Raw genomic sequence first — 17,010 nt, forward strand, 5'->3', positions numbered from 1 at the left:
TCAGAAAATGTTACGTAGACCATATTTAAACAATACTTGTTTGGAAAAACAGTTGAAAAGTTACCAGTAAGCTGTGTTTCTTACCAAAGCGTTTGCAGTAGGCTAGATGTAAAGCGACTATACGCGTGGTTGAATTAACAAGCAACCATGAGCAATGAGCATGTAGTGAATATTCAGGTCTAATGCTAATAGCGCAATGCAGGTTATCATAACAAGAATTATTAAACTACCATCGGTGCCAATTGTTATTTTACGATAAACAGAAGCCCTTCTATAGTCAGACGTAGTAAAAGCCTTCGTATCCCCTTCTTTAGATATCCCTGCTACCTGCGCTAACGTTTTCACGAGTTAGAAAACGATTTTTAAGTAATGTGATGTGAAAACTCTTTTGTTCCCTTGGATCTTAACACCATAATGGGCTGGAATAGGAAGCCCTAAAACCTAACTGTAGGGATTTAACCCGTAGACCTCGCTATAATAGCATCTGGACTGGAAGCCAAACGCTAAGCCTCATCTTGGCAGCAAACAGGATTGCCATATTGATCGGTTTAATGCCAACTTTTAAAAATTTGGCAAATTTTTAATAGATTCTCAGGTTAAAATATGGCACGGTCGCAACACCTTGGGCTATGGTAGTAATCATGCTGTTGACAAAATCAACCCAAAATTCAATATTATGAAAAGCACTAAGATTCGGAAAAAGTTGCTTTTTCAAACTTTATGTTTTGTATATAGGCTACTACACACTGATAAAACAAAGTTTTTTAAACTATTTACTACGCTGAAAAAAAAACGCCATAAATATATCAAAATGACAAAGTCAAATTAGCCTGCCAAACGCATTAAAAAATACCAAATATCTCAAATTTGGCGTTAAAACCGCCAATATGGCAATCCTGTTACCCGTGCAAGATGAGGGTTTGGCTTCGTCCAGATGCTACGGCCACGGTTTAACCATACCCAGCAAAATCAGTAAGTAAATTACTGTTTGACATTAAGTTTAAAAATAAGACACATGCATTGATTGCATTGTAAACAAATTGTTTTTCTACTTATCCGACACTAATCAACGTTGCATAAACGTAAACAAACGCACCTTATCATCATCTTCCCTCCATTCTATCTTGGAATCACGATTCAACGAGAGGCGCTGACGTAACGACACACGTGTGATGTAACGACCCATCACTAGAAAAAAGTATTTTGCATAAGTCTGACGTCATGATCAGTGTGACGTTATCATGAGCCAATTTGTAAATCCAAGTAAATTTACAGCATTATCAGCTGGAAGAAATTACCTGGTGGTGTTTCCCCAGTGGAGCTCGCAACAGACACCGTGGAAGTTCCGCTTATATTCCTCGTCAACTCCGATGTTGCACCAGAAACGGAGGCGGACGATGTACTGAAACAAATGGTCGATTGATACCGTGCTGCATCCATGTTTGCGGTTCAACAAAAGTCACTCTTTAAAAGATATCACTATGACGTCACAATGTCCACGTCACCATCAACGTACGTCACTAACAAAAATATCTTGATCTCTCGGCCGGCCTTTTCTTTAGGAAGTAGTTGTACTATAAATATACAAAGTTACAAAGCACGAGACAAAAAAAAATGGAATAAAAACAAATTGATAGTTTACTCACTATCCTCCTGAGGAAGATGTTTGTGCCCATGCGGATGAGGAGTGAGGTTGTAAGTGTTGGAATTGTTGATGGTTCGAAGTATCAGGTACATCGCAGGCGAGTTGCGTTCCGTCCACTGTCCAATACTGTTGCGAATTGGGATCGGAGGGATCTGGAAAGTTTGCGGGAACTGAGTAGCCTTCGCCCGGCGAAGTAGGTAAAATTCCGGTCGGGGTTGCTGTGAGAGGGTGACTGGAATGGGAAGGGCTGATCATGGCGTCCATGTTGGATGTGACTGTTTCGTTTGAGATTGGGTTTGAAACAGTGAGAATAGTTGAAATAGTTGGGACGGAGCAGGTAGCAGCTGAAATATTAAGGTGTATGTTTCATTTCCCAAGCAGCAAAATCAGTCATTTTTGCATTGATTCAAAATCTACAGACGTTAAATCAATGTAAAAATGACAGATTATGTTGTCTGGGTTGTGATAAAAATAACATATTTGATAATAATCTTCATAACGCACCATTTTATTTCGAAAAACAAATAAAAGAAATTGCTAAAGTAGTTAATTTGTGGATGTTTAGTTAATAACAATGGCTGGCTTCTTACATTAAAAAAAAATCACAAAAATATATTTGCGATTTTGCAAGTCATATATTTATTATGTGTCAAGTGTTCTTTACCAGGGGTATGCAAAAAAGTACTGAAGCTTTATATTTTGTACGTCATGCATTTGCTGCTGTTCATTTATGACTTTATTGCTAGCCAGTGGATGTACCGGTGTTTTTTCAAGAATATATGATGTTAGGAAAAACATACAAGAAAACACAAGTAATATCATCACTGAAGTGATAGGTTAGAAAAGTTTCTGATACCTTCAGCAGCGTTAGGTTGGAGTCTTGCCGCAGCGTCTGAGGTCAGTTGTCTGAAACATCAAAGTAATCGACCATTAGAGCGGCATTGATGTATAGCATTGAGTTCGACGCAGAGGTGCAACCAAAAATTGTCATCGATTAAAGCGAAATGCTTAGCCTTACTGAAATGGAAAACTTACAATAGCACAGTCTTTTTAACGTAAAACCGGAACTCACCGGTTCAATCTCGCTTGCTCCTCAGCGTCATTGGCCCTGTATGCTTCTTGCTGCTGAGGAGCAACATATTCCATGAGGTCCAATGCTTCCTTGATCCTTTTGAGCAGCAGATACTTATCACGGCCTCGGATCTGCAAAATCAGGATACGTTGTGTTCATCGCAGCCCGCTGAGATATTAGTCAAAACCTGACCGATTTATTTCAACTGTTTGTTTGTCGTATCCAGGCTTACACCCGGTGGTTGAAGATTTAGATTAAGCGGACAGGAAGGCAAGGAACCCAATCTTCGTGTCCACCTTCAGGCATGCCTTTAAGTGTCCTGCCAGAGACACAGCCGCATGCTCTTGAGCGGTGTTAAACCGGCACCCTTTCGATTGATTTTTACATCGAATTAGTATTTCTCCATTCTATATATTGGTCAACCAGGTCACGTATTTCCATGCACAACGTTTCTAGATTCAAAAGTTCTTTTATCCAACCTTGAGCACGAACTCCTCAGACTCATTTTCTCCGTTGGGGACGTCTTTCCTCCTCTTCCCTGGGATGGTTTGGTTGATCTCCATGGAGGTCTGGAGGTTCTTGTAAGCTGCAAATGACACACTCACGGATCATAAAAATATAAAAATGCTAGCTCGGAAAAAGCTGTTACGTAATCATCAAAGCCTTGCGTAAAAATAATAAAGAATATAAAATCAAAATAAAATAACAATCTTATATCTACGAGCGATAATAAATGATCATATATCATCATTAAATAACACTAATATCAATATCATCGACAATCATAAAAACCACATAAGATTCGTTTTACGCGGTCAAATTACATGGAGTTTTAATGTAAACAATAGTCATGGTCGACGGATGTTAGCTTTCAATGCAAATGTTTCTTCAATGAACGCCATGTAAACATTGTACCATTCAAGATGGCCGGTTTGTGGTCCAACAAAGCGAGCAATACACCAAAGACGTGGACTGCAAAATTTGTTTAATCCTGTTGGTTTGCCTGTGTTCACAAAGGCCTTTTTTTACACTAGAAAGGAAACTGCGCCAACTTACAGCGTTTGTTATTTTTGTCTTGGCCGTTAGACGCCGCCAAAGAGCCGTCAGCCAGTTTTCGTTTTTCTTCCTGTGCGCGGTCTCTGCCTGGGCAGGAACAGATTCGCACCCCCACTACCCGTCTGCCAAGCACGCGACCTCTGTCGGTTGAAAACAAGACGATCAGTGACAAGTTAAAGTACCAACACAGCGATCAGGGCACGAAGATCAAGAAATCTTTGGCTTGTGTATCGCAAAACGAGCCAAACTTCTTCGTTTGAGCTTTTGAGCCTATTTTGCAAACAGGTCAGTTTTATATTTTTACAGTAACACAAAAAACAACTGCGCACTTCAAGACTTACTCTTGACTTTCAAGTTCGAAGACGATGAGCAAGGGCCGCCTGTTAATGCCACCAACACAGCTGGACAGACACATGAACTTGTACAAGATGGTGATGTACTCGGCTCCCACCTAGACAGAAACTTCACTTACAAACTTAGAAGTGACATTAGAAATTTTAGGTGGAACACGTATCCCTTGCTGTGCAATCGGATGCCGAGAAACATTGACAGTTTTGTTAAATTAGGACTGCAAATTACTTTTTGAGCACAAAACAACCCAGAAAATCAGTATCTGTAAACGTTGAATTAATACAAAATACGACTAATTTTCAGACTGGGAACCCATTATAATATAAGTATTTCACGACACAAGAACATGTTTAACCGCACTGTGATGGAATTTAATGACGTCAAATCACAATTCGCACATTTTCATGATGAATATGTAAAAGATAAAGGTGGTCCCATACTTGATTCAAGTGTCGGGTATGAGAAGAAAAGGTTCTTATTGTACTAAGCCGAAGGCTTAGTACAATAAGGAGAGTAGGGTGGGAGGTAGGGAGGTGGGAGGTACAATAAGGAGAGTAGGGTGGGAGCACTAAGGAGAGTAGGGTGGCTAGTTCCTTTCTCTCGGCCGCCTTTCCTGCAGCAATTATGCCCACCCAATTTATTGCACCCTAGGTAGAGGTGGGCGGTGCTTTCAATAACCAGCTGAAGGCGGGAGTCGAACCAGGCCTGCATAATTAGAAAGCTAACGCCTTATTCGTTGCGCCATCCCACGACTACGTAATATGGACAAAATGCAACGCCCACCTGAGGTCGCTCGTAGCACACAGACACGCTCTCACGCATGTCACTCGCGACGTTGTAGCGCACGCGTTCTTCGGACATCTCTGCTCTGATGAGGTGACCAGACCGTCGGGCGAAGTTGGCTGAAGCAAAGAGACAGAAATGTATCAAAATCTGTCCGGATTTTCGAAAATAAGATGTCGCAACTTTAAACCGAATTATAAAACATCAAAATCATCAACACTTCAGTGAAAAACGGCTAATTTTTAATTGAACCCTTTTAGTGGATCACAAGCATATACAAAAAAGTCGTTTGGCCAAGATAACAAAAGTATAGAAAGCAGCACAGCTGTCCCGGCAGCGAAATTTTTTTTCCCACGAGATTTCTGTCTCATTGATTTTAGTCACTTTAAAAGTAAGATTTTCCGAAAGTGTTTGAGAGATTGGTTGATTCAGATTGCGAAATAACTATTTGCCAATAAAATTCTGCAATGATAATAAAATATAAGCTTTCCCTAACCCTACTTTTTTGAAAAGCTCTTGTGCACCGCAAAAATTAATTTAAAGAAAAAAAAAGTTTGACTTCGACAGGCGTCGAACCCTCGTTCTCACGATTACTAGGCAGAGGATGATACCACTGAACCAACCGTGCCAACGAGAGAATGTTGCATTCACACGGTTTTAATACAAACTTTTACTAAAATATGTAAATGAGACAGAAATCTCGTGGGAAAAAATATTTCGCGTCCCTGCAGCATGAACAAAAACCCGTATTCCCTGCGTCATGTACGGCATAGCCAGAATCCTATGCTCTACCAAAGTAGCAAAATTTGTCCTTTTAACATTCAATCAACATCAGCAGATGTTAAATTAATGTAACCATGGCTTACTCAAACTCAAATGCTTACTCGTATGCCACGATGTAACGCAGGGCTAATTTTGCTACCTATGTTGTTGAATACTGAAAAGTTTGGGTGTTCATCAGGACAATTATCGTTTTTAGCACTAGTTGCTACGTTCATCTGATGAAATTCAAAATAAAATTTACAACAAACAAGATGGTTTATTGAATTTTACTTTCAATTTCATCAGATGAACGTAGCAACTAGTGCTAGAAACGACCTATGTTGTTTTTACAACCTTATACCCAAACAGACTTCCCCGGCACACACAATATTTGGGTAAGTGTTTATTTTTGTTTTTGTATCATAAGTTAACCATCAGAAAGTGTGTTGGCACTAGCCCATTGTGTGGGAATAAACTCTTAACGAATCAGTACAATCTGCTTTGCTTCTTCCAAGACAGCAAATCGGTCATTTTTAGATTAATCCAACGTATGTAGACGTTGGATTAATGCAAATATGGCTTATTTGTTGGGATATTTTTATGCGCGATACGTAGTGTCTGAGTATGATGCTATTGCATGAAGCGATTGCTAGGAAAAAACAAAATCTTGTTCGTTAACTTCACGCAACTTTTGCTAACTAGGTGACTTCAATACGCTGAATGACTCAGTCACTCTTGACTTCTACTTTTTCAACATAGTTACAGCATTTTCTCAGCCACTTCACAACTATAAACATTCTCAACGGTGAATAAACTTCACTTAGATTTATGGAATTATACATAAACACAATAAGCAACGGGATACCAGTACTTTTAAATTGATAAAAAGAAAGCGGATCTACTTCTCAACAATGTAATATGGACAAAACGTAGTTCATACCCAGATAGTAAAATCCATCATTTTCACATTGATTCAAACGTCTGCAGACGTTGAATCAATGTAAAAATGATGGATTTTGCTGTCTGAATAGTTTTCAAGTCATAACGAATGTGGCAACATTAGTTGGATTGTGTAGAAAGAGGGTGTCGGCGCCGATTAGGCGAGCCACTGTATTCACAAGTGGACTTTCAGCCAGTAAATTGGTTCCTTTTTACATTGATACAACATTTAGAAACGTTAAATCGAAGTAATAAAAGCAAAGATTTGCTGGATAGAAAGGGAACTGTTCACTAATTTGCGAGCTTTTGGGTACCAAAAAATATACAAAAACTTTCGAACATTGAAAACCATTGCGCACGAACAGCGAACACCCCACCAGTAAAACCATCATCACTATTTTGATTGTCATTGTCACTGTTATTATCGGTTGTTCAGTTACATCACTATTATAAGTGCTACTATTAGGACTGTACGAAGCCAAACCTTCCGAAGTGTTTCATTTCGGAACAAAATTTAGTGTTTTGGTTGCGTTTAGAAAGAAAAGAAGTATCATTTAGGCAAAAAAAAATCACTCTGAACAGTTGCACACTCAGACAGCAAAATCCGACAGCAAAAATGACAGACTTTGAAGTCTGGGTTAATTATTTATGTCACTCACTATAATCAACTTGACTTTGTAACATTTGTATTTCTCCCGTGTTCCTATACAGCATTCCGCGTATACATTTAAATGGTAGAATTAACTCTGCTTTCAACATCCGTATCATTCCTGTCATCGACAATCAACCACTTTCACCCCACAAACTCACCTTGATCGGGTATTTTATGATTGGGGCATCGGGTGACGACGTCAGTGATGTGCTCCGGACGCTTGAAGACCGGGATGGCGCGGATGGTGCATCCGAGAGGAGGAGGAGAGTCGCATTTGAATCGGATCGGACATGTCACGTTCATCTTCACAAATAGCTTGTTGATGGTGTGCGAGTACTGGAAAACAAAATGAAGACAGGTTATCTAGCGATAACCAAGCGGTGAGGAGCTGCCAGACAGCAAAATCCGCTATTTTTACGTTATTACAACTTCTGCGGACGTTGAATCAGCGTAAAAATGAAGGATTTGCTATAGATGCAGATTTAAAAACGTATAGATCAGAAAAAGAACGCAAAATCATAAAAATGAAAGAAATAGTCTCAGCTTCTTGCTCAATACAGAAGACATCAGTACAATCTAACAAATAACGTGGTCGTGGGAATAGCTACAGACTTTGAAAGAAAGGGGACAAGCCTCAGCAAAACGACCCCTATAGACCTAGCAAAGGTGCATTATGCAATATGCATAATTATGTCTCAAGATTTCATCTTACTTTATGTCTAGGTCAACTCACTATGAAGCTATTATGCAATTTTTTAGATTGTATAACATACTTTTATACTCCTGATACTTTCACACGTTGGAGATCACTGTTACGTCACATACTTTTATTGACAGTTGTCACACAATGGCAACTGCTATATCATCATCGGTAAAAAAGCTTAATAATCCAAAGGTGATTACTGCGTATCGGACATTAACAAGTTCTACAAAGTCCTGAATTAACGGAATTTGTGAGGACAAAAGAACCTGCTATTGATGCTATTACAAATAGAAATAATAAGCACATTTAAAATTTTCAACAAATCGACATTTAGACCATGGGAAAACATTTTTTCACATTCACAAAAGGAAAATAATAATAAAGACAAGAATTTTGACTGAATCTAGAAATTGCTCCGTCAAAGCATGTTCAAATTTGAAAATTTGAAACGCTGAAATTTTACAAAAAAAAAACTGTGAGAATCGAAGAGCTCCCAAATTTCTTTAGTTTTGCACATAAATGAACACGGAAAAGACGGATTTTGTCATTTCGGTGGAGTGCTGGTCAATTTTCATAAAAGAATACAACAGAATATTATCAGAAACAATTGATTTAAAGAAGCTAAGGTTCAATGACAGCTTGAGTTAAAAATATTATAAGCAGTCGGGCCTCGAAAATTTTACCAATGAATATTAAAAAAAGAAACTTTTAAGGCCTGTTTGTCAAAGTGCAAACGTTCTGTTGGAAAGATTTCTTAGATATTTATCTGATTCCTAGACCAGCAATGATATGATGGAACAAAATGAATGAAACTGAGAAGTTCAAAAGCTTTCAGCCCAATCAGAACAAAGCTGGTAAAAATCTCCACAGACAGCAAAATCAGTTATTTTTACATTGATTCAGCGTCTGCAGACAATGAATTAATGTTAAAAAGACGGATTTTAATGTCTGGGTCAAAGCAAGACATACGACGCTTTTTATGAAGTGTTTGCGCAAATGCGCAATAATGAATGGATTGTTCGGCACAAGAATAAGAGTTTTATCCGCAAACACACAAGGCCTAGCTGTGGTGATAAATCTCATATCCATCGCCGTCCTGATAATACAAAATTTAAAACAAGCTGATTGGAATGTCTGAGATATGAAAAACCTTAACTAGTTTCAACTCCACTGCCTCAACGAAACAGCGATATGCTACCAAAGTCGCTACTTTTCGATTTTTTGATTTAAAGAAATATTCCCAATGTGCATTCATTCAAAGGTATTGAAAGGTTTAATGGGCAAAGATAAGGTTAAAATTCATGCAACTACGACGTAGAGTTAAGGTCTGATGCAGCAGCACACGCTTTAATTTCAACGACCAGCAAATGCAATTGCCTGGAAAATGTGATAAAAGACAAATCAATTGCTAAATCATTTCATCGGTTAACTTATTACTATCAATAAATATAAAGACATTTTACAGAACAAAATCACAGCTTGAGTGCTATGCTCCACACCTTAATCTGTATTCACTGGAGCTGCACGGGGCCTTAAGCTATGGTAAGCCGCAGATTATTCCCTGCTCCTGGCGAGTGGGGAGTGCGGGCGATAGGACAGACAGGGATACTAACTAAATCACTCTTTTATACATCAATTCAACGACTGTAGACGTTGAATCAATGCAAAAAAGACTGATTTGCTGACTGGGATCCTAGTGAGTCCATCTTGTCGCAAATGAGTTCTTCCACCTCATTTACGCACCAACGTATGCATAACCACCGTATGACGTCACAAAAGTTTGATTGACAGGTCAAGAAGCGACATCGTTGGCAGATCACGTTAAAAAACGTAAACGTTAATAATCCAATGCCATGAAACCAATGATCAAACATTCAACACCATGAAAAAAACATTCTCGTAATCACAAGATGGCAACAACCAAACTTCGCAATTGCATCACCACAGACAATATCTCCACGTTCAATATCTCTTGCAAAATTGATAAAAAAGGAACTTCGGTTAAGAAACCGCTGTATCAACTCGCAACTGTTGTTTGTGCCCGTCTTGATCCTCACCTTGCCAATAAAAGTAATTACTTTTGCTTTTCTGGAGCTTTAGTTTGAACATTTACCAAAACATACGCAAACAAGAACAGCCAGAAAAAGTTGTCTCTTTTATATAGTTTCAACATTGTTCGACACAACGTCATTGAAGCAATTAGAAATCCCGTTGCAGACGTTAAATTAATGTAAAAAACGGTTGATTTGTTGTATGGGAGTACAATGATGAGTGATGACAGTACAGCGTGACCACTGCGATCAAGACGCCATTTAACATTGTCGGAATGGCCCGTAATATTGTATTTGTATTCAATAAGCAATAAGCAAACCAAACGAGGACATCAGGACAAGGATAATCCCGTTCTCAATCTTAGTCTTAAACCACAGAGTATGATTCTGGATAGAACAATAAACAAACTGACCGTGTATTGGGCGCTCTTCGGTGCCGACTCGGTTGCCTCTCCAAAGTTGATGGAGAAGTTATATTCACCAGGGTAGTCGGTGCTGCAAAGGAAGTCCGATTGAAATGAAACCAGTCGATTAATTATTGGTTTTTGTAATGTCACAATTTAATAATAGCTAATTTTGTCTTCTTGGCTACCAGGACAGCAAAACCCACCCATTTTGTATTAATATAGGCCACACAAAACCTCTACGAACGATAGATTTTGCTTGCTGGTTAGAATGCTACAAGGTTACCGTATAGCCAACTATCAAAATACTAGAAGTTGACTTTCAAAATCGTACGCAGAGTTAATGCTTTCAAAACATAACTATTGTGTCCAACCCTAAGACACGTTTGTTGAAGAGCGTTTAAAAACTAGTTATATATAAAATAAAACCGTTTTTTTTAATCCTGAAAACAAAAAAATCACAACTAACGAACGCTTGCTCACATAAAAGAAATGCAAACAATGCTGGCCAGCTAGCCATACCGTGTTTAACCCACAAGGACGACAAGTGGCATGGGAATTTTACGACAAGATTTAAAATTTAAAGCTACTTCTACTAACAAAGCAACTGTATCCTGGCTGTGTGTTAGCAAACGCAACAAGATGTAAGGATTAAAAGGACCACACAATATTTGGAAAGCAAATAGAAGAGTGTCGGTTAGAAATAATAACTAGACGTCTGCGGCCAAAACCTGTCATTGCGTTTGTTCGACGTGAGGTCACGTTGACGTAACGTCAGGTTTGAATTTTGTCAGTTGAGCCTCTACGTCGGTGAGTATACGAACTGTCACGCCCAGACAGCATATTTGTCGTTTTTACATTGATTCAACGCCTGTAGACGTTATCAAGCTGAAAACAACAATCTTCGATAGCCCTAACTTCATAGAAATATTTAAATTTCTCTTTATTTCGTCACAAATTTGCTAACAATCTATTTCTAACAATTAAAACAGGAACAGATGCCACACAGGGTTCCGAACCTATAGCCCGTTGAACATCGTGCACAGTTAGCTGCTCTAGTAAACTCAGCAACGAAGCTTGATAAACTTTAAACTATATCTTTGATATAACAAGCCATACAAGCCCCAGACAGCAAATCTATTCACCTAATTCTAGTCTGCGGACGTGGGAATCAACGTAAAAATAGTTGATTTGCTGTCTGGGGTAATGGATGGATCCGGATACCAGCAAGTCAAATACATCGCTTCTTTATATTACAATCTAAATTGGAACTCCAAATCAAGCGTGTGCAAATATGCATGCCTTTGAAAAGTGTGAGAAAATTTGCGGTTTTGCACATTATTTCAACGTCACTATTATATAGTAACATAACATTGCACGAAATCGGCAAACTTGTGAGGTGTACTAGTCAATAAAGGATAAGAATGAAAAGAAGCCTGTGTGTGAAAAGGTTAAAAGCAAATTTGAATAGAACTTAACAGCCGACACAAAATGAAAAGCAAAATGTTTTCCAAAGAGATGTGATAAAGATTGGCATAATTTTCTAATTATCCCACCCAGCAAACAAAGGTGCGGGATAGAAGCACTGTTGTTTATGATCTTTGGTTTTGTTAAGTTAATTCCACAGCATAAAAGCAAAGCTTTGCTACAGCAGATAAGCGAACTTACTTGGATGGAATGGATGGCTTTGTAGGGGGTGAGGTAGAAAGGTCAAACCCCTGGGACGGGCTTAGGGCGTATGGGCTGTTGTGTGTACTGTTGGACCCATCTCTGTTGTTAGGACTATTTGTTTGATAATTGCTCATGCGCTGCATCGACATCTGCTGGCCATTTGCTATTGTCGATATATTTGCCTGCGGAAAAGATACTTTCAAATACAACATCTGAGAATTTTCATTAAGGTAACTATTTTTCGGAAAAGTCACAATATTAAGTCAGCCATGAATGAGAAAAAAGTAAAACACAAAGACAGTATCATAAACCGCAGCTCAATTAAACAGTAACGAGAAAAAGAAAAGACGAGAAAACCAATTTATCAATGTTTTCATTTGTCTAATTAGATGTTACTGTCATTGACTTCGGGCCCACATTTTTTCAGCAATTACAGTTTTTTGTTCTTCTTTATTTTGTTACATACAATCTTGCTGTTGATTGCAAGCTAAAATAAGATTGTAAGATTTACCTCGTGATTGAGTGGCTGGCCCAATTCGTTCGTAAAATTTCGGATGCCATTGTTCGACTGGTAGGTAGTACACGGATAACTGGGCTGCTGAAAGAGTAAATTGACATAGTTAGAACTCGCGCAAGATTGACATACAGCACTAAAAGAAAGATTTATTCAAATATGCATGGCCGAATGTCAGCTCGTACAGTGGTACAAGATATTAAAGTAGCTGAACCGTTGCAGTTTACTTTGCATCTTCAACGTCTTCCACTTAATAAGTGCCTTGGCCGAATCATCAGCTTGATTGGAATGCATTTCAGTGGAAGACGACATTTCACGTCTAGGCTATTTGCAACTCTCGCGTAAATTTTGCGCCAACAAAAATTTTCAAACTGTTTTCACTCCTTTAACTGTTGCTGATTTCCAAACATAAAATCAGGTCCACAGTGTTAAACCTATTGCTGTAAAAAGTCAGTTTGTGCAGATCCCATGAATTTCACCCAAGGAACATTTCCACAGGAGTTAACCTTGCCGGCAAATTAGTCGTTTTACGTCAATGAGTCAGTGTAAAAAAAAAAACGACTTATTGGTACGGAGAGTACGATTTCAAATTTTTTTTTGTCAAAACGAAATTGTTCTCCGAATAACTTAATTCAATACAAATTCATATAAGAAAATTATATCGAAAACGTTAACTTTGGAACGGCATTTTGCTTCCAAAAACTTACGAAATGATATTGTTTCAATTGCTCGTAAGCTTGCGTTATATTATCATTATCATCTAAGAAAACGTGGAAAAAGCAAGTTCAGGAGGAGAGTAGCAAGGAAGGCTTGACAAGAGAGGACGCATTGGACAGATCGATGTGGATACAGGGTGTGAAGGTGATTGCGGCACTTGAAGGTAAATCCGGCCACCCTCGGTAACGGGGACATCACCGAATTAAAACTGGACTACTACTACATCGTTTACAAAGCATTACGCATGCAGCGGACTTTCAATGCCAAAATTACAGACGTTCTCAAAAGCTCAATAAATAACCTTGATCAACTAGTTGCCCAATAAAGCAAAACAGGAAAATATCACAAAGCAGGAAATACTACCTCGTGGTAATCAAGCGATGCCAAAGCTGAAACCTGGTAATTCCGACCTTCAAGTGCACACAATTTCATCATGACTGTTTGATAATTAATTTGTTAAAGTTTTATTTTTAAAAATAATACTATGTCTATGCCAATGTTTACCCTAAATCGTACAGTAGAAAATTATTGTCATGGTATAGTGCTTTTGCAAGATCAATAAAATGTTACAGCAAATGAACCAAGTATCTGTCGGCCGGTCTAATTTTAAGAACTTGCATTTTGAGAAGACTTGTCCACGGATTGATAAAACGTCTTTTAATACTCGCTAGTTAGGACTTAGCAGTGTCGTATGTTTGCAAAGGTTTAGCACCACTGACCCAGGACCTGGCAACGTCATTACGAGTTTGAAGTTTCCGGTTTTTAAACTATAAAATTATTAAGAACTGGGAATAGAACGTGATCCGTATTAGTCTATCGCTAAATACTGTACTTATTTGATCATGAAACTGCATTTCGAAAACTTTTTGGCTGTGCTGTTTTATGATATGGATAAGTTAATTACAGCGTGTGTAACCTGGCTCTTTTTATGTCCTGGCTTACCTGCAAACTCATAATTTTGAATAAAAATAAAACATTGTGATTACTATCTTTATTTCATTTGACATAGTCTTTTGTTATGACTGCGATTTTTTACAACTCAGGGCGCCTGTCAGTTTGCATCAACGATTCTTTACACACCTTTCTGCTGTAACAATCTAGTGAGCCACAAGTTGAACTATGTCTCACCGTTAAAGGTTAACGGTTGGGAGTTGATATTAATGAAAACACATGAATTCAAAAGGACAAATCAAGGAATATGATGATGACAAATACAACGACAAACCGACAAAAAGTTATATATAAGAAAAAAGAAACACGGAAAACGAGAGTGGAAAAAAGAAAAAAGAGACTAAAAGAGAGCGACGCTTTATGAATCTACGACTTTGTGCAGTGTAATGCAGGGGTCACCAAATGGCGGCCCGCGGGCCGCATGCGGCCCGCCACGCTGTATCGCTGCGGCCCGCGGAAGGTATCAGCGTACAAGTATAACCAAAAATACTTTTCTTGAGGGAGTTAAAGAGCACGAAGGCAAAAAATACTTTCCTGGAAGCATATTTTCGCATTGCATACGATTCCACCGACCGACCAATCAGATTATAGTTCAAGGTGGGAGTTGCTTAAAGTTATTCGAATGCGATGTCCAGCCACACTGTCCCAGTGGTTGATTAAAACGTCTGTTTTCGAATTTTGAAATTGTCTGTGAGCATAGGGTTGCTTATTTTAAGTTTGCAAATGTCATGTAAACACTAGTGCGAGTTTCACCGTTATTGTGTTTCACGAGCAGTGTTCTCTTTATACAAGTTTTTGTTGGCAAAATCGGTCGGTGTGCCAACTCAATTTATAATAAATTGGCAATATATTACATATAAATTTAGAGACTTTTTCTGATTGTATTATGAAAATATTTAGCTTAGTAGGCCTACTGCAAAACGTTTTTTTTTTAAAGAAATATGGAACGCTTCACGATTTTGCGTGTCACCCTTGCGCAGGAGCCATGCTAATCTGTATCGTTCCAATTATAGTATAGGCCTATGTACTGCCGAAGCAAGTACTGCAAAATGTTGTTAATCAACAAATTCTTGCCACGCTGATGAGCACCGCAAGTGACAGTTGTCTATAATAAAAGAAAGACGGTTTTATAGATTCTCACAAAAAGGATGAAAAACCAACTCATTGCTTTTTTAGAGGGAAGACTGTTCATAAATTACGATTTTTCGGTGATTTCCACAAGCGTTTGTTTCATGGTACCTGGTGTGATGATGTCTAGTTTAGCGTTGGTGGTGCCTTCAACATTTAGTTGCAGAATGGTCACTCCTTGACCTACAACAGCTGGTGCTGTTCGCCCTGACAAGGGCGCTGTGCTTGGTCTGAGGGTGCCATTCTGATGATTGTTCTTCCGCATAACTTTATAGCGACAGTTGTAGCAAGTTTAGTTTCCCCAAAGTCGGTACTTGCGGGGGCGGCCACGTGGAGGTACTTGCTTTCGTCGGCAGAGAGTGCTGCTTGTGAGTGTGGTGAAACGCAGATGGCAGCACACATTATCAAGGATTGCCGGCTATACAGACCTCCTCATGGTATGGAAGGCCTAATTTCCATCGATGACGACACCAGGCAGTGGTTAACCAACGGATGCCCTGACATATAGCGACAACACGAGAGAAGAGAAGATGGTACCTGGTTTCTTTTTCCCTGTTATTGGAGCCTATCTTTTGCTGATATGTTTGCAGGTCACTATTGTTGCCTGTATTGCGATGTGTCAAACATTTCCTTGTTTACTGAAACTGTTAATTGCAAGATATCTTTTGCGAAGCGAAGTAACAACACCACTCTTGCTTGGCGATGAATATTCTGATGAAACCGCTCGCCTCGCTATAAGTGCACAAAACAAGTGGCCTCTATTTATTAGGCATTGTTAAAAAAGTCAAAAGTGTTATAAAAGGAGCTTGGCCTGGCAGTAGCGTTGTTCGATTAATTTTGTTGCTACGGTATTCTAACATAAATATGAACAACATGCAACGCTGGATACTGGGTACGTAATGCGTTCTTTTCTAGCATAAGAGTCAACCTACCTAACATTTTATTAGTGCGGCCCACCACAGCTCTCCTTAGTGCCAAAGTGGCCCGCATGCAAAAAAGGTTGGTGACCCCTGGTGTAATGTATTGTACAGTATATACACACTACAGTCTACACAGTCTATATTATGGACTGTATAATTATTATATATAGACTCTATAATTTTGATCTATTTTATTGGGTAAAAGATTTAAATTCAAACATCCAGCAGCAACTGCCCAGCGAGCAAATCAGGCCATGTAGCGCTGATTCAACGAGAACCAGCGCATTTAGATAAAAAGTTATTACTAATGAAAATTTATCAGTTGAACAAGCTTCAGAAGTCTCTTGAAATCGAAATTAGTTTTCTCCGCAGTTTTTGCCTAACCAACGTTATATAGCCTATTCCAAGTTACGTCCCTATCCAAATGCAATAATTTCCCAACGAAAATGATCTACATACAACAAAAAGCTTTCAAATTTGAAGTGGCTTATGATATTTGTCATGCCCTTACATACAGAGGGCATCTGATAAGCCGCGATGTGTATCAAGCACAATTTTATTGGGTAAGAGTTAAACACTGTACAAGTGTACACTGTACAGTCAACAGCGAAACAATAAAAGGAGAACCGTTATTTTCAAAAATTTGCTTTACTCATGCGTTTAGAATTAGATAAACTCAACTTACTGTGCT

At 38.7% G+C, this 17,010-nt stretch overlaps 1 protein-coding gene and 1 non-coding gene across 5 annotated transcripts in view; both read right to left on the reverse strand.

The window, feature by feature from the left end:
* Window positions 1-17,010, reverse strand: part of LOC145787622 (tumor protein 63-like) — a 32,041-nt gene that overhangs the window by 2,417 nt on the left and 12,614 nt on the right. For 2 of the 4 annotated variants that reach the window (XM_082599395.1, XM_082599396.1), the window contains 13 exons: window positions 12,601-12,687; window positions 12,087-12,271; window positions 10,428-10,509; window positions 7,419-7,596; window positions 4,908-5,026; window positions 4,115-4,224; window positions 3,774-3,913; window positions 3,197-3,303; window positions 2,718-2,848; window positions 2,502-2,551; window positions 1,647-1,989; window positions 1,299-1,402; window positions 1,097-1,188 (listed from right to left, as the gene is read on the reverse strand). In XM_082599395.1, the coding sequence (XP_082455521.1) occupies window positions 1,097-1,188; window positions 1,299-1,402; window positions 1,647-1,989; window positions 2,502-2,551; window positions 2,718-2,848; window positions 3,197-3,303; window positions 3,774-3,913; window positions 4,115-4,224; window positions 4,908-5,026; window positions 7,419-7,596; window positions 10,428-10,509; window positions 12,087-12,271; window positions 12,601-12,687 (1,728 nt within the window). Of the gene's footprint in view, window positions 1-1,096; window positions 1,189-1,298; window positions 1,403-1,646; window positions 1,990-2,501; window positions 2,552-2,717; window positions 2,849-3,196; window positions 3,304-3,773; window positions 3,914-4,114; window positions 4,225-4,907; window positions 5,027-7,418; window positions 7,597-10,427; window positions 10,510-12,086; window positions 12,272-12,600; window positions 12,688-13,683; window positions 13,788-17,010 lie in introns of those variants that run through there. The other 2 variants (XM_082599397.1, XM_082599398.1) reach the window with 2 other exon arrangements.
* LOC145788026 (U6 spliceosomal RNA) lies at window positions 15,207-15,308 on the reverse strand. Its single transcript, XR_014291484.1, has one exon. It is a non-coding gene; the product is annotated as a U6 spliceosomal RNA (small nuclear RNA).

The sequence above is a fragment of the Aplidium turbinatum genome, chromosome 18 (assembly GCF_918807975.1).
Source record: "Aplidium turbinatum chromosome 18, kaAplTurb1.1, whole genome shotgun sequence".
Lineage (NCBI taxonomy): Eukaryota > Metazoa > Chordata > Ascidiacea > Aplousobranchia > Polyclinidae > Aplidium > Aplidium turbinatum.